This window comes from Panthera tigris, chromosome A1, assembly GCF_018350195.1.
Source record: "Panthera tigris isolate Pti1 chromosome A1, P.tigris_Pti1_mat1.1, whole genome shotgun sequence".
Taxonomy (NCBI): Eukaryota; Metazoa; Chordata; class Mammalia; order Carnivora; family Felidae; genus Panthera; species Panthera tigris.
The window spans coordinates 126,586,411-126,613,086 of record NC_056660.1 but is presented as its reverse complement, the minus strand read 5'-3'; the positions used below and the strand labels follow the sequence as shown (position 1 = coordinate 126,613,086).

Here is a 26,676-nt window from a genome sequence, read left to right as displayed (position 1 = left end):
TTTCTTAGATCATTCCTAATCTGTAAAGCTATACTAATATTTACTAGTTAATATAATTTTATTGATTTTTAGTAATCACTTCCTATAGATTGTGAGGTTTATTTTTTAGGTAGTAGTTAAGGGATTGTTTTCCTGAGTTTAAAAAATAGTTTGGGCCTTTATTTCCAGTCAATGTTCTTTCAGACAATGATCTCCATCTAGTGGACAAATTGTTATATTACAACTTACAAAGAAAAATAACAAAACTAAAATATCCCATTATCAAGCATTTTATGAACTATGAATAAATTCTTGGTTTTAATAAATAACATTATTGTAAAGATTATAAAATATTTCAATATACTTAGCACTGTTTTTCCCTAAACTTAGAGTGAAAAATTTATTTAAGTTGCTTAACTTAATTGGAAAAATTATAATAATAAATTCAGAAGTTTACAGATTTGGGGGATTATATTGGTATTACTCAGTTGAACTGAGAAAAACCAAACCAAAAATCACATTCCTATATCTCTTATATTTCTGTTTATGCATAGCAGGGAAATATATTTTACTTTTTAAAACAGTATGATCATCTTGATACTGAAAAGAAATCAACATGTTTTCTTATGTGTTCACATTAGGTCCTTCTCATGCTGAAGAGCTGCCATAACAGTGTCCCCAGAGCAGAAATCTCCCCTTTTCAAAGGACTTTAGTGTCTCTCAGCTGAATACTGAATGCCTTCAAAAGCCCTCTTTAAATACTACTATTGTATGAAAACTTCTCAGAAGTCTGGATTCAACCCAACTTGAATTAATCTCATCACCTTTATTTTTGTATCTCAGTGTGCTTATAATAGGTGCTTAATAAGCACTTATTTATTTAAGCATAGCCAAGAAGAGCTTGCCAGAGATCCTGAATAAGTCTCTCATAACTGTAGATCCCTTCCCCTTCTGGCCTTCCTCAGGATTGCCCAAAGTCCCACATGCATGAAGGCATTGTTCAGGTGAAACAGATGTCCCCTGTTTGCACGTCACAGTTGCCAACATACATTTATGGTTTACATAATTATTCATTAGAGCTGAAGAGCTTCAGGAACAGTGGATGATTAAATCTAGTTAGCTCGGTAACTTTGGCCATTAACTTTTCTAGAAGCTGCTATCTTTGTCTATTAAATGAGTCTTTTCAACTCAACCTCTCATTGTCTTTTGTGACCAAATAAATACATCTATAGAGTGATGCCATTCTTTTTTTAAATGTTTATTTATTTTTGAGAGGAGAGAGAGCGCAAGTGGGGAGGTGCAGAGACAGCGGGGAACAGTGGATCTGAGAAGGCTCTGTGCTGATAGCAGAGAACCCTATGCAGGGCTCAAACTAATGAACTGCGAGATCATTACCTGAGCAGAAGCCAAACACTCAAATGACTGAGTGCCCCGTACAGTGATGCAATTCTTAAAAAATTCAGATTGGAAAACTTGTTTATGAATGTCCATGCTAGATTATGAGTTCTTTCTTTTCTTTTCTTTTTTTACTAGTTAGATTGATTTTGAGGCAAATGATTCTTATTTAGTCATTGATACATAGATGATTCATGAAACATCAAGACCCTTGCTGATCTTCCACTTTGGCCTCTAATTTTTGGGTGATAACACTATTTATTAATAACTCCAATGGAGAAAGTGAAAGAATGTTTTTTTTAAATGTTTTTAAATTAGGTAGTTAATAGTTGGGGTGAAATTTGTAATGGGAAAAAGATTGATAGTAGCTAAACTTGATTCATTTGTTTATTCATTCAACAATTTTTTACACTACATATTTACTGGGTTATCTGAACTATTACCCTCTTCTCATAAGAACACCTAAGACTTGACTTTAATACTGCTTGATATTTGACTAGAAGAGCTCTTTGTGGAAATTTTATGTATATTGTAAGGACTGTGAGGTCAAGAACTGTAAATTTGTGGCTCTGTCTTTTCCCAAATCTGAAATCTGTATTGCCAAGCACAGTGCCTTCCATTTATTCAATCATCCATTCAAACCACTTAGAAAAGGTTTCTGATGTGCCATGTGAAGTGCTAGGAACACTCAGATTTTCCATTCTCAGGGAGCTCACAGTGTAGGAATGGAGACCAATTGGTAGGCATTTTCAGTTCATTGTAAATGCTACCAATAGGGAGTGGAAAGATGCCTTGGGAGTACAGAAGAAGGCATGTCATAAGGGTGTGGGGCATCAGGGCAGCCTTTAAGGTAAATGTTAAGTCCTCGATGAATAGTAACAAGGAGGCAGGGGACTGGAGGGTTGAGTAGAGTAGTCAAGGGAGCAGGAGATTAGGTAGTGATGGCCTGAGACAAGGATGTGATGGTTAAGTGAGTGGAACATAAAGTGCCTGATGGAAGAGGGTTGCATGTTGAGATTGAGAAAATGGTTGATTGCATTGATTCAATCAAATGGTTGACTGAAAGTGGATAGTTAAAACTCTGTCATTCTAGCCAAGAAATTTGGACTTTACCCTGAGGATAAGAGTGAGCTATTAAAAGGTTTTGAACTGACAAAAATCATGGTCAGATTTATACTTTAAGAAGACTCACTCATGGTACAGAGTGGAAAATGGATTCAAGAGACTAACTTAAAGTCTGTTACAATAATGTAGGTGAGAGTTGGTGAAATCCTGAACCTAATATGTTGGCATTGGGGTGGAAGGAAGTGGATACAGCAGAAATTTGTGACTGGATGGGCATAGGCAGGAGGGAGAGAAAGCCCAGGCTTGGGGAAGCAGTGGTATTAGGCAATATAATGGGAACTTGTTGAATTGAACCTAAGTAGTTAGAGAATTACTGTGTATTTCTTCTTTTCCTAAAAGAAACTTAGTAGAACTATTCTTAGTAGAATGGCTTTGTAACTTAAGTTTACAGAGACCTGTGTCTTGTATCTGGTCAGTTAACAAAAGTACCCAAAACTTAAGGAAGACAATAATATGAAGTCAGTGTATTTTTTTTTTTTTACCTTTGTGTTTTTTAATGTTATCATTTTTAACAGTCGGAATCAGCTGTGAATGTTCTCACTGTCACTTCCTAAACCAGAATCTCACTTTACCACCATATCAACATGCAAGTGTTGATGGCAGTGTTATTCCTCTCCTTCTTTCACAGTTTTGATGTGGACAATGGCACATCTGCGGGACGGAGTCCCTTGGATCCCATGACCAGCCCGGGATCTGGGCTAATTCTCCAAGCAAACTTCGTCCACAGTCAACGTCGGGAGTCCTTTCTGTATCGATCCGACAGCGATTATGACCTGTCTCCAAAGTCTATGTCCCGGAACTCCTCCATTGCCAGTGATATGTAAGTAAAATGATGAACAAAGGGCAGAGGGAACTTCTATAGGAAATCAAGTACATTTATTTGGTCAGTCGATGATCTAATAAAACCAATGACATTTGTTCAACTGCATCATTCTCTGTTAGAAAGAACAGTGAGTAAAATTATACATGCTGGAAATAAATTGTAGATTTAACTTGAGTACCCTGTCACTCTTGAAAAGAAACATTTATTTTCCCAGAGAATACATTGTCTGAGAAAAGTGAGAAATAGAATTTAAATGGAAACATTTATACTTAAAACATTAGCTTATATTCATGTAGAAACTGACTTTTAGCTACCTAGCCACAGGAACATTCTTAATATTTCAAAGTGCTTTAAACTCAGTTTGAGAATCTTGAGATATTAGAATGAATAGCACTTTTAATATATCCCAGTTGATGTACCATACGGACGTTTGCACTGGTCTGCCATATCATTGGAGACATCTTGGGAGGGCTTTGCTAAAATTAAACCATTTAAAAAATTAATGTTTATTTATATTTGAGAGAGAGAGAGAGAGAGAGAGAGAGAGTAGGGGAGAGAGATGGAGACAGAATCTGAAGCTGACTCCAGACTACAGGCTGCGAGCTGTCAGCATAGAGACCGATGCAGGGCTCGAACTCAAGAGCAGTGAAATCATAATCTGAGCCGAAGTCAGATGCTTAACAGACTGAGCCACCCAGGAGCCCCTAAAATTAAACTATTTTTGGAATATTAATCACCAGAGGCAAGCGCTGAAAACATCAGACAGATCTGAATATCATTTAAGACACGGCACAGCTTGGAAAATGGTTAAAACTGATAAGCACATTTGCAAATCATATACGTCATTAGCTCATTTTCTCAGAACATTCCATTTTTGTGTTTACTGTAGTGTTCATTAGTTTTCTAATTTCTGGAGGTTTCTAAATAGGACTTGTGCTGTCATTTGTAATTCTGCCTCTGTCTAGAGTCGATTTCCTCCTCTGCATCTGGAGATTTATCCAGTAACACTCACCATCTTTCATGACACTATCTCAAAAACTCAATACAGTTTGCAATTCCTTGTGCAGGAATTAGATGATATGGAGTCTGTGAGGGTTAAGTGATATTCCTGGCATGGTAACAGATTATCAAGGTACCCTTATAGGTCTAAGTGAGGTCCTAGAAGTGAAATTGTGCTTTACCCATTTTTCACAAGTATCGTTCCGGTTGCCATTTTATTAATAGTTGTTAGATGATAATACTGCATTCTTTCCAACTAAACTGCAATCATTTTTTTAAGTTTATTTATTTTCAGAGAGAAAGAGGACATATGTGTATGAGCAGGGAAGGGGCAGAGAGAGAGGGGAGAGAAAGAGAGAGAGAGAATCCTAAGCAGGCTTCATGCTGTCAGTACAGAGCCTAATGTGAGACTCAAACTCACAAACTATGAGATCATGACCTGAGCCGAGATCAAGAGTTGGATGCTTAACTGACTGAGCCACTCAGGCACCCCTAAACTGCAATTATTTTGATTCAAATACTGAATTATTAAACTCCTAATTAGTAGCTGTCTTTTTTTGAAGCACTATAGGATATACAAGAAAACTATAAGACAGGGTTCTTGACCCCAGTTAACTAATAACCTTATGGAATGACAGGTCTCAGATCTAATAATTACTGGAAAAGATAGCATGTAAGCCCTAATGTGTGTCCTTGTGAGCTATAGGTAAAGGTACTTCACCACCTACCTTTATGCATAGGTCTGCACCATCTTTCCAGAAATACTCAGTTTTCTTTTGTTTTTCTCTGCCCTTTTGTCAATGAAACTTTTTCAGTAAGTTCTAGGTCTCCCTATCCTTCTGCCCCTATCCCACAGATCTACGTTTCCTTACCATGTTATATTGCCTCAGTATTCTGAAATCTATCTTCCATTCATATTGACCTCAGAAAATCCATTTATTTAAGTAATATTTGTCAGTCACCCACAGAGTGGAAGGAAGACACCAGTTATTAGAGGAAACACAAGGTGTGTCTCATCCCCTGGCCTTCATCACTCTTGGGTCCTCTCTTCCCTCCTGCTCACAGACGTCTTCTTCACCAACATCTTTTATCACACTGCAACATACTTCCCCAAAGTATAGCTCCTGACCTGTTGTCTGTGCTTTGGAAAACTCTTTTGTGTATGGGTTCAACTATCAACTTTCATCGGATGACTTCTCAGTATCTCTGGCCCTGCAATCTCGGTTGAGCTTAAGATCTCTAGCACTTACATGTTTTCTGGAAATGTGTATTTTGTTATTCAGCTGTACCTGACAATCCTTAATTAGTACATGTTCATTATTAACAAGTGAGCTCTAGATCTATACCAGTATTGCCTTCCGGAAATTTATGCTTTCTTGTTCAACTGTTACCCTCATGATTAATACATATCTGTCATTAATTCATTGTAAAATGTAGACACGCCAAAACAACTTCCTTTTCCCAATGACCCTATTTCTATGATATTTTTGTCCCATTTTCTCATATTTGAAATTCAAGACAGTTGTTTATTCATTCACCCATCATAAAAATACTTATTGAGCAAATATAGTGTATTCAAAGCTGCCAATCTGCAAATAGTGGGAGGGTTGACATTTTAGACCAGTAAAATAAAATATGGTCAGCATCATCCTTGAGGCATTCACAAAATTGTGGGAGCAGAGAGAAGGGAAGGACCTTTTGACAGTTAGGGAAAGCCAGGCTAATGGAGGTAATATTTGCATAATGTTAGACATAGAAAAATCATGGCTCCATTAAAAAATAATAATCTGGTTGATGTGAATAGTGAAATGTGGCAGGAGGGAAAGAAGATGTGAATACAGTCTATGGGACCTGAGAGTTTTTAGGTGAGATTCAACACACTTATATTCTTTTTATTGCTTCTGATTACTCTATTGTTAAGTGATTATATAGGGTGAAGTGACCACAGGGAAGTAGATCATGCTGAAATTCGTAGAAACAAAGTAGGCTAAGTATGATGCAGGCTCAGTCAAGAAAGTGGAGGTGGGATGACAAAGTTGGTTCAGAGGCAGGAGGATTACAAAATAGCACGCGTGCGTGCATGCATGTGTGTGTGTTGGGGGACAGCCAGTGGATAGAGAGTCAAAAAGAATGCTGAAGTTTTCATCCTGAACAAGTAAATGAGTGGTGATGTTGACATAAGGAACACAGGATGGAGAATAGACAATGTAATGGCAAATAATGGAAGATGAATTTGGCTCTTACATTGTGAGGATAAAACTCTAAGGGAAACAAGACTATAGTGAAAGGACAAGGACAGAGAGCAGAAACAACTCTCCAGAGGATGAGGAGAAGAAATGAGAAGAACCAGTTACTTTCTGTAATTGCTAGGTTTGTGTTGACAGCCGAGTGAGGATAACGGAATTAGAAGCCCAGTGGGTTGAGGAGTGAATTGAAAGCCTAGGTATCAACAAATGTAGGCATCTCCTTCAAAGTCCATAAATTAAACGGGAGGGAGGAGTAAAGCTGCTTTAGGGAGAATTAGGTTCAAGGAAAATTTCTTGGAATTCAGGACAGGTGAAATGAGAGAAAGAGGAAGCATTAAATATGGAGCTGTACCCACTGACAAAAATACAATCAGGAGCTCAAGTAAAGGGATTAACTTTGGCAAAGTGGTAGAGAAAAGTGATGTAATCTATTGTCTAAAATTTTAATAAATTGATTTTTGAATACAAGTGCACAGATTGTTTCTCTTATACCCTCTAGTGTATTCTGGTAATGATTAAATATTCCATCCATTTTATGAAAAGCCTATATTTTATATTTACATTGTGTTTTTCTTTCTAAAGCAAACTATAAGGATGACCTAATTTTTCCCTGTACCTATGCAAGACATTTTTTTTTAATCTGATTGGGTTTATGTAAGATTGACAAATTTAATCAGGCCTTGATGCAACTCTATAAATTTTTGAAAAGTAACGTCTTGACACGTTCAGCTTTTTTTCATTCCCCCTGGATATTTACATTGGAGCAATAAGGTGGCAGACTGCTGGAAAGCATACTTTCCACTAGGGAGATCAAGTTTCTCAGAGAAGCAAGGTGAATAGAATAAATAATCACCGGGGCAGCTGGGTGGCTCAATTGGTTAAGCTTCCAACTTGGACTCGTGTCATGATTTCCAGTCCACATGAGTTCAAGCCCTTATGTCGGGCTCTGCGCTGACAGCTCAGAGCCTGGAGCCTGTTTCAGATTCTGTGTCTCCCTCTCTCTCTACCCCTTCCCTGCTCGCACTCTGTTCCTCTCTCTCTTTCAAAATAAATAAACATTAAAAATTTTTTTAGTTTAAAATACAGAATAAATAATCACCATTTTAGTCATTAATCTGACAGTACCTATATCTTCTACACGTAAAGGATTATGCCTTCTCTTCACTTGACTCCACAAGTAGCCATATGTAAGCCTCCATTTTCTTATCTTACCTAGTTCATGATAATACTGAGAATATTATTCAGTGTCTATAATTCAACTGTACTTTATAGGGAATGATACCATCACATATTTTAATCACTTTTGATGATTTTATATTTATCATTCTAGTTAAGCATATCCATTGAGAAAACCCCTTAGAAACTTCAAATTCAAACAGTACCATTGAAGGTCTGTAATTACCTATGTGAATGAAATGTTTGGGAAAACCTTTAAATGCTCTTTAAATTGAAATATAATTGTTTAATTTATTGAGAAAGTGAGAAGAAAAATCATTACTTCCTAATAGACAGGACATCATCATCTTATCTTCTATAAATAGATCCTAGTGAAACCCTGGAGACAATAGGGAGAAATTAAGACTAATAATGGTCATAATGGTGATCATAGCACATGTTGCCTGTGTATGTCACCCTTTACTTTTGTAAATATTTTCACGTCTGCAACCTCATTTGATGCTTTTAATAGCCCTATGGATAGGAACATCATTACACCAGTTTATAAATGAGGGATCCAAGGTCCTCAGAGCTTAAACTTTTTTAAAGCTACAACAAAAATTTTAATCATCTCTAGAACATTTTTTTGAAAATGCCGTTATAAACAAAGTGCTGTGAACTATTGTAGCAGAATCTGCTGAGAAACAGAAGTCACTGTTAACCAAATTCCTTTGACCCAATGGATTATTTGGCATTATGAAAATTTGTTTTTTAATTATATTTTAAGAATAAAATTAAGTAAAAGCTCAAATAAGTCAAAAGAAGTAATTAAGAAAATATGTGACTGACTCTTGGAAAATACATACTATTCTATAGGACAAGGCTAAATTTAGCATCTAAAAAATAAGCTTATATAAGGCAAAAGTGAAGTTTCTGGCAGCTTCTGCTCAGAAGGCTACCACATAGTTTGGTCAATGTGTCCCCATTAGCAAGAATAATAAGAAAGAGTAAAATTTTAAAGTACCAGCATAAGTACAGTAGAGAAATAAATACATGAAAAGTAAATTTAAACTACCATTAATCATAAAAGGTATTTTATAAAAATAGAAAAAACTACATAACAGAAGATTGCTGTCATGAAGAAACAAGCAGAAAATTACAGAATAAATGAATAATTACATAAAACGTATGCAGTTTTTTCCCTCTTAAAGTTCTCCAAAATGCATTTAACCTTGTTTTTTCTTCTGAATTACAGTGATTTCTCTTGTTGCACTTCCTCCAGTCATATAATGTTGTTTATATTTGCAAATACATGGATATCCCAGGAAATTTAACAGGAGAATTATCAGTGTCAAGACAAATAGAATTTAGTAACAAAGCTATGAGTTTATTGAATACACGGTGCCTGTCAAACCACTTCACTTGAAAATTTTTTCAGTTCACCTCTTGCCCCGATCTTCTGCCATATAAACATCAACGTACAGAACCAGAGGCAATCCAAGTAGCTCTTTATCCGTACTTACATACTTACAGCTACAGAATATGGGGGAAAGGTGCAGAAGAGGGAAGGAGAAGGAGGTGAGTAGACTCAATATACCACGGAAAATGGGGGCACACTTGGCAGTCTAGGTCCTTAGTCCCCATCATCCCATAAAAGTATAGGGCCACATTGATCATGTCTTTGGAGTGCCGCAGCACTCTGGACATCCAGCACTTCTGGACATTCTCCCAGTGAATTGACATGATCTCTCACCCCTTGTCTCAAATTGCTACCCCCTCAGCACCTCTTGAGCCTTTAGTAGTTAGCAACTGCCTCACCAACTCTTGAGCCTCGATTGTGAATTTTCAGTCCTAGCCATTCTTGGCCCCTTCTTGAGTAGAAGGATGCTGTTGCCTCTAGTCCTGAGTTTGAAAAAGGAAAGGATGATTGTTTACATATCTATCCATTTCTCCTGCTACAGGTTACATTATTCTTCCTTGGTCTTACTAGGGTATCTCTAACAAGAAAAAGAAAAAGATACGTTGCATTACAAAAGTTTTAGTCCTCACTGGATCTATGTGAAAAGTTAGTAGCATCACCTAGCTAGATTTTAGATTTTATTATACCAGTGAGTCCATCTCCTTTCTAACCTTCATTTACCCTTTGAGAGTCCTCTGGAATTAAACACAGAAAGGTATAATGGCCATATAATTCCTGCCCTAATTCCTGAGTTTTCTTGACTGAGGTGTCCTCACCCTTTGTCTATGGTATGAGAGTAAGGAGACCAGGGCCATGTTTTCATTGCCAAAACATGGGCTTCGTGCAGTACCCTGGGGCACTGCAGAGAACTCACATGGCTGCCTGGGGTATTTTAAGGGAAACATTGTAACATCTGTCAGTCACCTGGGAAACTAATAGCTAGACTTAGTTCCCAGTTTCAACTTTAGGTCATTATTTTTTCTTTCCGTGATACCTTATCTTTGCAAAACTGAACTTTTGATGATTGCTGTGATCAAAAGCAAGTACTACACAAAAGTTAATGTGGAACAGAAAATGAGGGAGGCATCATCCAATCTTATTCCAAAGTGAGAAGTTGTGGGGTCCTCAATAGGTGCTAAACTGCCGTGACAAAACCTTATTCAATAGTTTGGACCTAAGTACTTAATATTTGTAACTATTCATTATTTCTCTTGGCCAGTGATTGCCATAAACAATTACTGAGAACTAAGAGTGTCGTGAACTGAGAAAGTCTGAGAACCTCTGTGTTAGAGTGATTGTACATGTCCTTAGGATTGGAGTTAAATCAAATCTCTGTGTGAAGAGAGATTTGGTTAAGAGAAAGAAAAAATGACTCTACAGATTTGAAGCCATGAACTTCTTGGGCTCTAGAGTAGAGAATTTGTTCCATTTCTAGTTATGTTAGGACCCCAGGTAGACAAAAACCTTTGATTATTGTCAAAAGCAATGCTATTTTGATAATGAGCCAGACAAACCATGCTTTTTCTTCCATTCCCTGTGGGTTGGCCACTATTACTATTATCATTGTAGAATATTGATGCAGACACTAACACTGGCCATTAAATACCAAGAAGCCTGTTGGCAGACTCTTCTTAGGTCGTAGAATACCTTTTTTTGCTACATTTTTTTTCTTCTCTATTTTTTTTTTTATAATTCCACTTCTTTGTCTAGTCACTGAGGTCATTTTACATCTGCCTCAAGAGACCAAAACAACAACAAGAAAAAAAAAAACTACACCAAAAATAAGAATTCCATGAATGGTAAAAACAATATTTGTAAAGTAGTTAAACGTACTTCTTCAGTCTTTGAATTAAGGAATTAAAAATACCAGCAAAGTACACATTTTATTTCTTTCTAATCTCATACTTTTAAAAAATTATAAAAAGGAACTTCTAATGTTCTGACATTTTAAGTGATCATGTCTATTGATGCCATAGAGTAAAAATAAAGAGTTGATTTTAATGCATTACTCCAGCAAGATGGTGTGAGCATGTTTAGGTAACAAATTATTAAGTTATTCAAATAGGCTTTGATTATCAGTGCCAAAATAATAGATATATCTTGAGGTCTTAGGGGAAATAGGAAAATAAGTATTAGTTTTGACAGGTCCTTAAAGCAGGGGGAAAATAGAAATAGAGAATGACCAAACATTAAAAACTCATTATTTCTGTGATTAGATTCCTGCAATCTATTACATCTTCAGGGGAATTTGCCCTAATATTTAGTGTGCCATTTTCCTTTCTGAATTTTCTTCATATCCTGTACATTCCTCAGTTGTTTGGACTCTAGTTTGAACTGTGTGGCAGGGGGGACACAGGGAAGAAACATAAAGATAGTCACCCAAGTGTTCTTCAGCTCCAATACCTAGGAGAAAAAGGGTCTATGAGAATGAGCTGTTTAAACTTGTAAACGTTTGATGATACAGCTATACTCTTACCTTAGACTTATTATTTAGCAAAGGGTAACATCTACTTTAAAAAAAAATGAGAAGAAAAGGTGCTTAAAATAAAAGTGATCACCCCACAATTCTGTAAGTCACCAGACTCCTGCTGGAGAGTAAACTTGAATCAACCTCAGTCATGGAGGAGCCAGCTTATTTTTCAGTGTGTACAAAGAACATAATCTCTCGGAGCAATTTGTGAGTAAAATAAACTAAAATTAGGAAATTTTTAAAACCATGTTCAATAAGAAAAATGAGCACAGTAGCCTGTCCAGCGCTGTCAGTGCTGAGTGGCTCCAGGTGAGTGACTTGGGTGGAAATTATTGGCTCCTGTCTCTTGATTGGTCAGGGGCAGGTGGCCATTACAAAAGAGGTTCTATCTAGTTCTGTCAGTTGTGGACACCGGGCCTGCGGGATCTCATTGGTTTCCTTTCCCCCATGTTCATTCCTCTGTGTATTAAGGAGGACTAAAATAAAAACCATGCTCCAGTGTATTCGAAAATGAAATTTTCTGAATTTTAAATTTTGGTGATGGGTGGTAGGAATGGGCAGTTGGTGACAGGCTGGGAGAAAGAAGACAGTCCATTCCTGACGGAAGTGCCACGTCCGTGTCTTCTACCATTTTCCAAATAAAGGACTGTGTTAATTGCCTGCATTTTTAGTTCAGAGTGAAATGTTTTTCCTCATTCAGAAAATATTGACAGTGGCTATTCCATGCCAGGGTATTGTTTAAAGATACCATAGGCCCACGGAAACAAGAGAAAAATTTTGTTTGGATCGTGCATTCCTGTCACTTATATTTTCTTAATTCTAGGTAGAAAAGGAGACTTTCCCAGTCAATATTAAGATTCCTATATATCCCTGTTTCACTTACATATCACTTTAAATATTTATTTTGCTTACCAGTCTTAGATCCTTAGTGAATTATTCTCCATGTCTTCTGTACTGTTATCTGAGCCATATAAAGTAATCATAGTGCTAGAACATTTATGGGATGTGTTTCTTGAGATAAGATGTACTAGGGAGTATGAGTAACTCATACCCACTAAATCCCTGCAATATGAAGCATTTAAAGGTATAGTATTACAAAAGTGGACAAAGGAAGCCTTTAACGAGACCCATGGTTTTTCTTCAGAAAAAAAAAAAAAAAAAAAAAAAAAAAAACAAAAAAAAAAAACAGGTAAAGAACATCAGACACTGGACTTTGCTATTAGATTTCTGGCACCTTGCTGTGTACCACAGGTGAGATTTGCGGTAGAAATAGCACAATGATTCCACCTGCCTAGTGCAATTTCTCTCTGGTTTTGTGTCAGGTTTCCATTAACTATCTTGAGATTTCAGGGGTTTTCTTAACCCTGGACAAAGAAAAGTGTGTTGTCATTAATGACTGGACAATTTATGTCTAGACATATGTAAGCTTTCAGTTTCTGTAACTTCTCACTGGAAGTGACAAGTTAAAAGCAGGAGGAGAGGGGCGCCTGGGTGGCTCAGTCGGTTGAGTGTCTGACTTCGGCTCAGGTCATGATCTCGCGGTCCGTGAGTTCAAGCCCCGCATCGGGCTCTGTGCTGACAGCTCAGAGCCTGGAGCCTGTTTCAGATTCTGTGTGTCCCTCTCTCTCTGACCCTCCCCTGTTCATGCTCTGTTTCTCTCTGTCCCAAAAATAAATAAACGTTAAAAAAAAATTTAAAGCAGGAGGAGAGAATAGCTGCTTGCCTCTCTGAAAATGTGGGAGGCTGCACTGTGACAGAGAATCATTTAAGCAGTTCAGTGGACAACATTGTCTCCTAGTAAATGGTTATGAATGGTCCCCAAACCAAGACCTTTCAGTTCATTGTTTCACTCCCAAGGAGAACAAGGCTATATGCAGATCTCATGTTTCCTTGTCTCAATGTCCAATCCTGGTTTTGCATCTTTGAAAACTTCAAACTGAATTTGTTCTGTGCACCAGGGCCAGCTTGTTTGTTTGGCTTGTTATTTTTTGTTTCTCTGTTTGATTGCTTTTTTTTGGGGGGGGGGGATTGGAGGGGGTTGCTAGAAAAGTCAGAAAACAAGCATTATGATTTATGTGCTCTCTAAAGATCCCTATGGCAATTTTTTAAGTGCATTGGAATAAAACTTTCATCTAATCATTATTATTTTCAATTATGAATACATTCCTACAGAAACTAAAAAGAAGGTAATTGATAAAAAGAAATATTTTACATTAAATCATAGTTAGTTGCACATGTTGTCTTTTCATAGGTATTCTTTATGTTCAGTCCATTGAGTTTCTATTCATTTATTCCACCTACTGTAGAGATGAGGTAAAATTTCTAACACGTTTCACTATTTTTTGGTTTCACTTGTTTGCTTTGCATTTGTTTTAGGTAGCCCGTTTTATACTATTTATCTAGGGAGGAGACTTGATGTTTCCCAGACAGACAACTTGTCTAGAATCCAGTTCTCCAAACACAGGAGCACTTTGCAAATGCTCAAAGATTCGTGAACAGACCTTGCAGTCATCAGTTTAAGTTTGGTATATTCACAAGGTCTACCATGTTTCCTCCTTTGTGGCTAAGCTTCAGTAGACTCTGAGGAGTGAAGCACATACCTTTAGTTTTTGACAAGTATTTGATACATGCTTAGAAGTATACAGATAGGAATATGTTCTTAAAAATGTCCTGGCATCCGAGACACCTGGGTGGCTCAGTGGGTTAAGCATCTGACTCTTAATTTCAGCTCACGTCATGATCTCACAGTTCCTGAGATCGAGCCCCGCATAGGGCTCTGTGCTGACAGCACGGAGCCTGCTTGGGATCCTTTCTCTGCCTCTGTCTCTCTTAAAATAAATAAGCATTTAAAAAATTGCTTGGCATCTGGATAGTCCTTATAATTGATAGAGAATTCTCCCATAAAATTTAATGCTTAATCCTCAAAACAATCATATTAAGAAAACTAGGAAAAATATCATTAGCTCAGTTTTAGAAATCACAAATTTCTGCTTAGAAATATTTTGCATGTGGTTGAGCACATATGCATATGCATGCACACACACACACACACACACCATGAATTACAGTCCAGGTATCTTTTTTTTTTTTAATTTTTTTTTTAACGTTTATTTATTTTTGAGACAGAGAGAGACAGAGAGAGACAGAGCATGAATGGGGGAGGGTCACAGAGAGAGGGAGACACAGAATCTGAAACAGGCTCCAGGCTCTGAGCTGTCAGCACAGAGCCCGACGCGGGGCTCAAACTCACGGACCGCGAGATCATGACCTGAGCTGAAGTCGGACGCTTAACCGACCGAGCCACCCAGGCGCCCCTACAGTCCAGGTATCTTGACCCTGAATATGGTAATTTTGATCAACAGCTTTTGCTAGACCATTCCTTTGGTATTTGCTGGCAGGACAGCAGCCTCTAGATGAGACTATAATAAATAAGTAAAACAATTAAACTAAAATCTTTATTTCTCTTTAAGGGATGGAGAATCTTTTTTTTCCCCCTCAAATTAGTTAATATACAGTCTAGTCTTGGCTTCAGGAATAGACTGCCATGATTCATCGTTTACATATAACACAAGTGCTCATCCCAACAAGTGCCCTCCTTAATGCCCCTCACCCATTTAACCCACCCCCTCAACCCCCAGTTTGTTCTCTGTATTTAAGAGTCTTTTATGGTTTGCTTTAAGGGATGGAGAATCCTGATGGGCATTTGGGAAAATTTTTTTGGCTGAGGGTCTTTGCCATTTGCCAATCAGGAATTTTTGTTATTTCAATGTATCAATGTTCTTTTGCCTCCAAGCTGAGAGTAGATTTTTATTATTATTCAGTTATATTAAAGATTGTCTTCCCTCAGAAGACTTGCAACTGAAGTTTTCTACAGATTGCTCAAGAACTGCAGTGGTTAACATGATAATCATCAGCTATTATGATCTTCTCATATTTTAAATTAATTAAAATTAAATAAAACGTAAACTTCAGCTTCTCGATTGCACTAATCACATTTCAAGTCCTAAGTAGCCACATGTGGCTAGTAGATCCTGTATTGGATAACATGGATAGAGAATATTTAATAGTTCTGTCATTGCAGAAATTTCTGTTGGACCGTGCTATTTCAGAATCTGGAATATGTACTATTATGTGACTGCACAATAGTCTGAATCCACTCAAGCGTGCAGAAGGCAGCATGGTGTGGTAGAAACTAAACAGCATTTTAAAGCCTGAGTTTAAGTCCAGCTACACTACACATTTCTATGTCTTGGGATTCTGTGACACAGTAAGATTTCAAAAACTACCTGGGAGGCTGACCCCCAGGTCAGCAACCACATGCTTTGCCATTTTGCCATGTAAAGGACATTAACAAGAAAATCTTTATCAATATACACAATCATTTTATTTTTAAAAGGCATTTTCATTTCAGTAAAAAAGGACATGACCTTGGAATGAAGGAGAGTTTTCAAAAGGAATGTGTTTGCCTTGTTCGAAACCCTACCCCATGGTCCATGTTTGCTCTCACTTTGACAAGGACCAATGAACATTCTGTTGGGCAAGCACTAGCTCTCGCCATGGCGTTTGGAAACCACTGAAGTCTGCTGCTTGCCAAGGGCATGACCGCCACTGAGTTACTTAAGTTTCCCTGAGCCTACATCCTTATCTTAGAATGGGAATATGGGCATCCGATTAACGCACAGTCGTCAGAATTAAATACTGTGTGCCAACAGATCATAGTGTCTGGCACATAGTAGGGATGCATAAGACGGTACTGCTTCTTATTCTTACTCTTACTCTTCTCTATGTGATCACACTGTTCTTTATAATACACCGAATCTTTTTATCCCATGAAGATCTTTAAGAAGTGTTGCATTAGCTCCCCATAAATCTTTCTTCCTAACCCATCCTGGAGAAAAACCAAAAGGGCAGGGCCACTAACGTTAAGAATGAGACTGTCAGATAAGATACATTTCTGTGAAAGAGGAACCTATTCCTAGAACACAAAGTGAGGGCACTTGTGAAAGCTTGCTGAGTCCTCAGCCCTCTCCTTCACTCCTCACCCTGCACAAAAGTCCCTACTCAAAGCTATGATGGTAATTTGTGACATCAGCACTCTTGGAAGAATCCCTCCATTGTAGTGGCTTTTATTAAACAAAATAACTAATGTGCTTAGTGACTATAGCTATATACACTTTGTAACTTATTAAAATTGGAAAGTGTTTGATGTATAATTATAAAAAATTTATAAAATTTAGAGATTTTAGATTATCTTTTGTGCCATAGTATAACTAACAAATTTGAGTTGATTTACTGGCATCATGTACCTTCTCTGATGATGCCCAGAGTTTTGTTTTATGACAAATAAAGAGATTACACTTCAAACTAGAGAAGTTTTGCTTCTGTTGCATTAACTCCAATTCCATTTGCTTTATCATCAGGACATGTGATAACAGCAAGCCTGGGTCAAAAACTGAGGAGTTTTCTTTTAAGAATTAGGGGAGTCAAATATCAGTCTCGTTTGTAATTCTTAAAATGTGAATAAGACGTGAGCAAGTGATCTAAATTTCAGTAGACTAAGTGACTTCTAAGGTCATATCCATTTCTAATTTTTTTTTACATTTATTTATTTTTGAGAAAGAGAGTGAGACAAAGCGTGAGCGGGGGAGGGGCAGAGAGAGAAGGAGACACAGAATCTGAAGCAGGCTCCAGGCTCTGAGCAAGAGGTCAACACAGAGCCTGATGCGGGGCTCGAACCCACAAACTGTGAGATCATGACCTGAGTCAAAGTCGGACGCTCAACCGACTGAGCCACCCAGGCACCCAGGTCATATCCATTTCTAAAGTTATATATTCAAGAATTTTTTTAATTTCAAGAATTTACTTTTTAGAGCAGTTTTAGTTTCATAGCAACATTAGGAGGAAGATACAGAAATTCCCCATATATGTCCTGCCCCACCCCAAACCGCAGGCTCTGTTATTATGTTTTAATCATATGAAATGAAACATTCCATAAAATATACTGTTTGCAGAGCAGATGTTCTTCAAAGAGTTTCTTTCTATTGCGTTGTACAGGCAAAATAATAAATTCTATTTATACTAATGAGACTGGTGATGGGTTTTCTCGCCCAGTACTTTTTTCCCTGTTATTTGAAATACAGAAGGCAGAAGACCAACATACTTATGTAAAAGGAAAGAGAGCCTATAAAATTTCCCTAAGGATCACACACACATACACACACACACACACACACACACACACACACATTTACATATATTTACATATAACTGTATATGCACATAAATGCCATCTTAAGAGGACTTTGTTACATACAGCATGCATACAGTCTTGCTACAATCTGAATATGGACATATGATATTCATCTATCAGCCAGAACCTGGTTAGAAACCAAAAATTATTTTACTTTGTTGTATTTATTATTTCATTTCAGGGTGGAAGGACCTGCAAATCAGTAGGTGGGCGAAGCTTGTTTTGTAAGTCATTGATACTAATGGTTTCCATAAATGGAAAATGCACTAGAGGTTGGGCATTGTTTTGAATGTGCTTCGGGCATTGATAAATATATTACAGACACAAATTTGCAGTATTTACTTGCAGACCCACCAAAGTCGTATTGCCCAAATTTGAATCCTGGCCTCATCACTCCATAGGCATGCATTTTTTGTCCTTCTTAGGCTTCCCTTTCCTCATCTACAAAAAGACTTTAATAAGAGACACTCAATGTAAAGTGCTTTACACAGTGCCTGGCACACAGTAGTCATTCAATGAATGTTAGTGGTCATTACTGTTTTATAATAAGTATAATTCTTTGTGATTATTACCATTATTATTTATAATTTTGTTAGATCTTTGTACTCTTATTTTTTAATAATTATATTGAAAGCTCCATTTAAGAAAAAAATAGTAACATATTATAAGGGCCATCAGTGCTGAAACCAATAAGACATTGAGTTATTCTGTGGGGCATCAGGGTAAAGGTCTTCAGAACAAGTTATTACTCAAGTATATGAGGAAATTACAATTCAAGGGCAAAGAAAGGATTAAAAGTATATAAGATAGGCTGTTTCCTCAATAAACTTAAGAACTTGAATCGCCTCATTCACCTGTTTTTATATTAGCTTATTTTTCTGTTAAAATTGAGGAAAGAGCTGTAAGTTTGTTTTTCCTTTTTGTGCTGGTATGGGATATAAACACCAAGGTGCTCTTCAAATGGGGTAAACATTCCAACTTGATGACTGGTAACTATAGTTCGTTCACATTAGCAAAAAAACATCAAAGCTAGATATGCAAATACCCACAAACGTGGCTTGGAGTTTGATAGTGAAAAAAGAAATTGGAACGTACTACCTTATACAATATTGAACAGCTTTAATTTTGCTCCTATATTAATTTACATTATTTTGGATTTTCAGTAAAATGTTAGACCTTCTTGCCCAAATACAAGTTTTGGTAGTTGTGACTTTTGACCGAAGGACCAAACTTTTGTGGTAATGGATTATATGAATTCTACACAGCAGTAGCTTCAGGGAGGAAAATCACATTCAGGTCTGCCAGAGGTTGGTTTTGTTATATAGGAACATCATTCCCTGGGGTTCAAAAATGTAGGTACTACTTATTATTTTATTTTACTTTTTTACTTAGAGTGTAGCCAGTTCTAAATTAAAAGGCTGAGCACTTTAGAGGACCAATGTCATCAAGTGAATCTGATACAAATGAAGTACATTTTTTCATTTGTTGTTTGTCTCTTTGTTTTAGCAATATAATGCCTACTAGGAGTTTATCAAAATCATAATGCCTTCTTCATAAGTAATTCTGGAGGGTTCCTTATATTCTTAAATGTGACATTTATAGTTTCTCAAAGCCAACATTATTTTTTTGGAAAAATAGATCACCTTTTAAAAATTGTATCTACGGGGCGCCTGGGTGGCTCAGTCAGTTAAACGTCTTACTTCGGTTCAGGTCACGATCTCGTGGTCTGTGAGTTCGAGCCCCGCGTCGGGCTCTGGGCTGATGGCTCAGAGCCTGGAGCCTGCTTCTGATTCTGTGTCTCCCTCTCTCTCTGCCCCTCCCCCATTCATGCTCTCTCTGTCTCAAAATAAATAAACATTAAAAAATAAAAATAAAAATGGTATCTATGGAAAAATAGAATTTAGTTTCTCAAAATGTACCTAGTAGCCAAATTTTCCATCATACATTTATTGTCTGAAACCATAGTTTTGTGATTTTAATTAAAATGGTTACAACATAAAATATTCAACATCTCCATGAATTTTTTTCTCAATGAACCCAATTCTTCATGTAATATTTTAACACTTAGCTTTATCTTATGAGTGCTTGATCAGAAATAAGCACACTATATTTAGTGAAGTTGTTTTTTTTTAATGTTTATATATTTTTGAGAGAGAGAGACTGAGAGAGAGAGAGAGAGAGAGAGAGCATCAGTGGAGGAGGTGCAGAGAGAGAAGGAGACAGAGCATCCAAAGTGGGCTCTGTGCTGACAGCAGAGAGCCTGATGTGGGGCTGGAACCCACCCATGATCTATGAGATCATGACCTGAGCCGAAGTCAGACACTTAACAAACTGAGCCACCCAGGCACCCCTTTACTAAGGTGTTTTTAAAGAAATGAAAAACTAAAATGAATTTGAGTATTTGTACAATTATTTAAAATCATTTTAATTTTAAAATAGAATTGCATTTATATTTAATATATTTGGATTGGTGTCTACTTGAAAAATTTAGAGATTACTAAAAATAGACAAGAAATATTAAAAATGTTTTAAAAGTATAAAGGCATGTACAATTTTTCATGATTCAATATATTTAATGTTAAAAGCAAGATATAAAATGAAATATACAACATGACTCTGTGTAAGAAATCCTGTATTCCATAAAAATCATATATAATATACATGTGCTTACATAATCCAGAAGGAAACTGTCATTGCCAGTTACTGTTGAATAGTTCTGCAAGTTTTTTCTGTATTTTCCAAGTTTCCTACAGTTTATACATGATTTACATTCACATTGTATGTATCAGTTTTTTAAAAGCTGAGGGAGATGGTGTTTTTTTTTAAGTTTTTATTTATTAATTTTGAGAGAGAAAGAGTGAGCAGGGGAGGGGCAGAGAGAGAGGGAGAGAGAATTCCCAAGCAGGCTCCACACCGTGAGCACAGAGCCTGATGCGAGGCTGGAGTAGATTGTGTTGTCTGTTTGTTTGTTTGTGTATTGTGTATGTCTGTACTTGTGTGAACATGGGAGCAGCATGGTGAGTAGATGTGCTCCTCCTGTGGCTCATTCTTGGGTGTTGTCAGATACCCTAGGTGCCCAGAAACATGTTTATGTACATATTAGAAATGGGAGCATACTTGTTTCTCTCTAATTCCAAAACAAGTGGATTAAGGGTGAATTGAAGACGGATGATAGTTTTGAGCCAAAGGGAAAAAAGACACCAGGATTTCAAAAGACCAGTTATCTGTATGTTTATTAATTCACTAGTCCTCCTGACAAACCCCAGAGGAGAATTTCTTTCTAGTTTTATAACAGAGAGTGAAGCACAGAAGATACAGAAGTTGGCCCCAGATTAGATTCAGAAAGTAAGCCTCAGCCCGTGGCTTGCGTTAGAGCGTTATTTCATATAACCATTTGTGCTGAAGTTTGCAATGTATAACAATCAGATGCAGTGGGTACTTTGTGGCCATTAATGCTTTTGGTATCATAGGATTAGGGATCTTTGCTTAATAAAGTAACACTTTCTTCTCATTAACTTTATCTGCCTTTCCTTCTGGTTTAGTAATAATAAAGTATGGAAAGGTTGCTGCCCTAGTGTGCATCAGCATGATTTTGAAATGAGCTAGTTTACAAAATTATATTCTCAGGTGCTGCTGTTGGTTGAATTCATTTTGTTAGATGACACACATTTTCCCCCATATTTAAGTACTTGAATAGTTTCCCGATCCCGTTGAAGTCTCTGTAAAAGGGTTTGCTTTTGGGTTTCACTTCCTCAGGTTTTTTTGCTAATGTTTGTGGCTTCTTACTACAGAAAGAATGAGGGTAGAAAATAAAGTAGGAAGTGATACAGAAGTAGGGGAAGGATGGCCAAAGGCACAGGGAGTAGTTCTTAACTCTTACTGTCATTCCTCTTTGAAAAAACAGAAAATTCGACAGTGCCCATTGAGCCTTGTATCTCCCGGCCCGTGGGACCCAGTCATGTCTCTCTGGAAGAAGGCACAGCCAGCCCTCCCTGCCTAGAGTAGGTGACTCTGTTTCAGCCCATAAGAGCCCCAGCAGGAGACTGAGCACTTCTTTCTACATCATGAGACCAGAGGTGCATGGTGTGGAATGCTGTGACTATTACCTAGGCCCCAATCTCATCGCCCACATACATACATACATACATACATACATATTTACATACAAAGTCAAAAATGGAGCTTTATTTCTGATCCCACCACCCATTCCCTGTCACTCTCTTCCCACCTGTCCCTATAAACATACCAGTCCCCCCAAAAAGCTATTTTTTCTTCCCCGAAAGCATTCCCATTCCTTTTTTATTAAAGTTTGTTGTTGTTATGTTTGATTTTATTTAAATGAGAGAGCACTGTTACATAATCTTCTTCAGAAGAATAATATCACCAGGAGGTACAATTTCAAGTCTCCAGACAATACTCATTGCAAATTTGAAGCAAGCTTCTCGTCAAATGATAGGGGACCCATTGTAGGGAGTCCCCATGATCTTGTCGTGTGTTATTATAATTCCTTCTAGCTACACTTTAATTAGCTAAGTTTCTTTGTTTACAAAAGTTCCTTGTTTGGAATGCTATTCAAATGCAACATTTCAGAATCATTTTCTATCATAGGCTTTTGTGCGTGTGTACAATTATAGGTGATCAAAATTCACAAATACGTTAAGCCAAATTATCAATACTAACAAAATGAATCTTCTTTGGATCATACTTACCAGCTCTGTTCTTTTAATATAATACACACATTATACGATACAACTAAAATGTATGTTTATATAATATTTATTTTCCTCCATTCACAAAATAACATACATTTTACCTGCATCATTGTACTTGTGACAGTAGGTCCGATAAAACATTTCAATACTGAGGTGAGGGCTTAGACAAAGACTTAAAAATTATATATTTGTTATATATTCAAAGATGATTTAAGCATTACATCATTTTGAAAAGAACCGGGATTTGGGATTTGTTCTCTCTGTCCCTCTTCCACTCTCTCTCTCAAACTGAATAAACTTAAAAAAAAAAAAAAGAATAGAAATATTTTTACTGTTACTGAACTGAGACAATCTTGAGATATTTGATAAAAATTTCTGAGCAATTTAAAAGAATGAAGTCTCTCCATCACTAAAATTATAACTGTCTTTCTTTCTGCTTTGACAGGGAAGGGAAGCAAGACTGATACATCGTATATTCTAAATATATTTTTTACAAAGCTTGGGAATGAAATACAACCAAAGAAAGAATTCGTGTTTTAATAAACATTCACATCCTTTTTAGTTTAGAGTCATCCAATGTAATTCATGTAAAAAACTAGATGACTTATTTCCAGGGCTCAATTTCAGATTGGTGGTATGCGTTGGTCAGGATAACTTAGTTCTTAGAAAATAAAGTTTAAAGTCAGGCAATTATAAAAAATAAAATAGAAGACTGTCTCTTGGGAAAATATCTAGATTTCATTTTGACTTTAATTTTGACCATCTGATTAATCTACAAAAAACAAAAAACAAAAAAAAACAAAACAGGTGTCCTCCCCCTCCCCAAATGTAATCCCGGAGCGAAGGGTTGTCAAATAGCACGTTTCCTTTAAAGTGTGTACCGACCTTTCCCTGCTTTTTATTTTCCCACACTTTGAATTTCAAGATCCCTGTAATTTGATGATGTCTGTAACAACTGCTCTAATCATTGGTAATGATCCGTGTACTGACGTCATCCATATGCAGCTTGTGCTGAAGCATATTTCATGGGTGTTGTTTTAGGTCATTCAGTCTGTTTCAGAATTGTTCATGACCGAGTGAACAGTTCAGTTGCAGTGTTCTCAGTCAAAGTCATGTCCAGGAAGCTTTCTGTGTCGAGTAATTACATTCACCTTTGGTGAAAGAGCTTCAGCCAGCGAGATCAAGAAATACCCCATGGAGATTGCAGAAGTGCCTCTCACGAGTTACTCACACTAAGAGATACCACGAAAGAACTCTAGGCCCCGGTTCCTCACTTTTCCTCTGAGTAGAATGTTGCACAACTTTCCTTGCCTTTCCCGGTTTCTCCCAGTCACGTCATGCTGACACCTTGCTCCCGCATCCCAGGCTCGGTGTAGCCGAGGTTGCTGCAGCAACAGCACACACGGGGTAACATTCCCCCGTAGCTACAGCAGCGGGACGTGAGTCAGTCGAAAAGTTTCGCCGAGTTTTTATTAGTGTATGATGCAGTCCATTTCATCTACAGTTGCCAGCCTGTCCAAAAGTCACACACCATGATGCGGAAGACTCGATGCTCATCACCTTCAAAGTGTTAGCTGGTCCAGGGGCCTCTCACTGAAGCCACTGCAGTTGCCAGCCCCTTCCACAGCACCCTTACTAATACCTACCATAAGAAGCCACGAGTAAACCTCCAGCCCCGCTGCCGGAACTCAGCTTCTGCTATTGTATGTCCTGTGTACTTAATAAGCAACAGTGACCTTGCTTGATGATCAAGAAGCCCCTTTTCACCAAGGCACCTGGACAATGTTTAACATCCCGGAAGACTTTTTTTCAACCCACTGGCTGGGAAGACCATGTGCTGAAGAATAAGGATGGAATTACTGTAATTCTCAATGGGAAATTATGAACGTGGAGCTTACATTTAATATCGGTTAAAGGTAGTCATAGAGTTATCATAATTTCTAACCCAGGATTTGGTTTGTTTTTCAGACATGGAGATGACTTGATCGTGACTCCATTTGCTCAGGTAAGCCCCGTTTCGTGAACGGGCAGGTTTGCCGCAGATTTGAGAATTTAATTTGGGGGATTAGTTCTGGTTCTTAATGTCACTGTAAATCAAATGCAAGTATAAATAAAAATTCTGTGGTTTGTTTAAGTAATTCAAAGGCAATGTTAGAGGATGTGACCTTAACCATATTGGACTGTTTCCTATAAACCCATAGACCCAAAGAATGTCTTTGCTTCAGATTACAAATTACCTAAGTGACATACTTAAATGAGACCATATTTCCTTAACTGATATAAACAGTTGAAGCAGAAATCTATACCATGGATTAAGTTACATTTAGTATATTTAGGTACATGATCAGTGCTTGAAATTTAATATTTCAGTTCAGTTCAACCTAATGCTTTATTTACTCCTTTTTATGTGTCATTTGTACAGATTTAAATTTTTCTTTATTTGCTCCCTTTAGGCTTACAAATCATGAAAATAACCATATGACATAAATACTGGAAGATGATAAAATGATCTAAAGCATTTGGAATATATATTAAATGGTTGAAAAGCAGATATTCTTTGTATAGGTCAGTGGTTTGCTACCCTAGCTGTACATTAGAATCACCTAGAAGCTGTTATCCCAGGCCCCAGGTCATATCCCTAATCAACTGGATCCAAAAATCTGCGGATTGGATCCAAGTACCTGTATTTTTTAAAGGCCCGGTATTTTTCCAGGAAAAGTTGAGAGTCACTGATATAGATAGCCCCGGGAAAGAATAGAGTATTATTGATTTAACCAGGGCATGAAACAGGCTTAAAACCAACACTGACTGCTAAAAAGAAATATTGAGTATGAGAATACAAGTGATCCAGATAGATTATAAAAATCATGATAAAGGCTAATCATAATTATAACTAAAACTAGTTCTAGTGCCTTGGGCAACTCATTTAACTTCTCTAAGGCTTCTTTTTTCAACCAGCAAAGGTGAAGGACTTGTGTGATAAAGGCAGACCCCAGTTCAAACCCCCTCTCTTCCTCTTGCTCAGTGAATAGCCTTGGGCAAATCAAGGAACTTTCCCTAGCCTGGGTTACTCCTCTGCTAAATGACAGTTCCAATAGAACCCACTTCGTGAGGTTTTTAAGATATTAAAATAAACTTGTGAAATGCTCAGCACAATTTCTAGAAAACAAAATGAATTTTAAGTGTTATCAGTAAGAGCTCTTTCATGCCTAAAATGTTATAATAGTTTTAAAAAAACATAACGCAGGGTGTAGATAATAGAATTATGCATAATTCTTCTACTTTTTCAAATTTCATGAAATTTTATAATTGCTATAACTTAGACCAAAAATTTAGTGAATCCATAAATAACACACCATATAATAGTGATTTTTTTCATTACTGCCAGCAATTAAAAGTAGAATATTACCACCGTATCTTTTAGAAGAGTAATGACTTTTTTGCTTAAGGTTTTTCCAGAGATCATAAATTCTTTCTAGTACCCGTATTTCTGCGTTCAAAAAACATTTACACTCTTCATTGTTTTAATCATATTTTGTGATAACAAGATCATATAAATTTAGGGATTTTTAACTGATTACTATTGAATACCCATAATTTTATTTCTAAGAGTGAGAGCGGGGTGAGAAATTAAAATCAGGTAAAATAATATAAGTAACCATCACCAAACATAGAAATAATCATTCCAACTATGGTTTATTCAGCTAATTAACTATTATTGCTTCTGACTAAAGTCTCTGGATATTGTTGTAAGAAAAATATATCTAAATATATGGTAAAAAATGAGAAAAAATATGTATATGATACTTCAAGTAGTATTTATTAAATAACAAATACTTTTATTTAAAAAATAAATTTTTCTCCAATACATAGATTAATAAATTTGATTTGGTCCTTGCCATCGATGGTCTTAAATTCCCAAGAAATCTATATAATTACACATATTCTATGGTATTCCTATAATATACAAAAAAAACAACAGAATTTTAGTACACTGAGAAATATATACATGTAAAAAATCATTTATTCTATGTTAGCAAACTTTTTAAATAAATATATATAC

The 26,676-nt window shown here is 36.8% G+C and overlaps 1 protein-coding gene across 4 annotated transcripts in view; it reads left to right on the top strand.

The window, feature by feature from the left end:
* PDE4D (phosphodiesterase 4D) overlaps positions 1-26,676 on the top strand; it is a 1,404,509-nt gene that overhangs the window by 1,184,417 nt on the left and 193,416 nt on the right. For all 4 annotated transcript variants that reach the window (XM_042987253.1, XM_042987256.1, XM_042987263.1 and 1 more), the window contains 2 exons: positions 3,128-3,319; positions 24,582-24,618. In XM_042987253.1, coding sequence (XP_042843187.1) covers positions 3,128-3,319; positions 24,582-24,618 — 229 coding nt within the window. The remainder of the gene's footprint in view (positions 1-3,127; positions 3,320-24,581; positions 24,619-26,676) is intronic.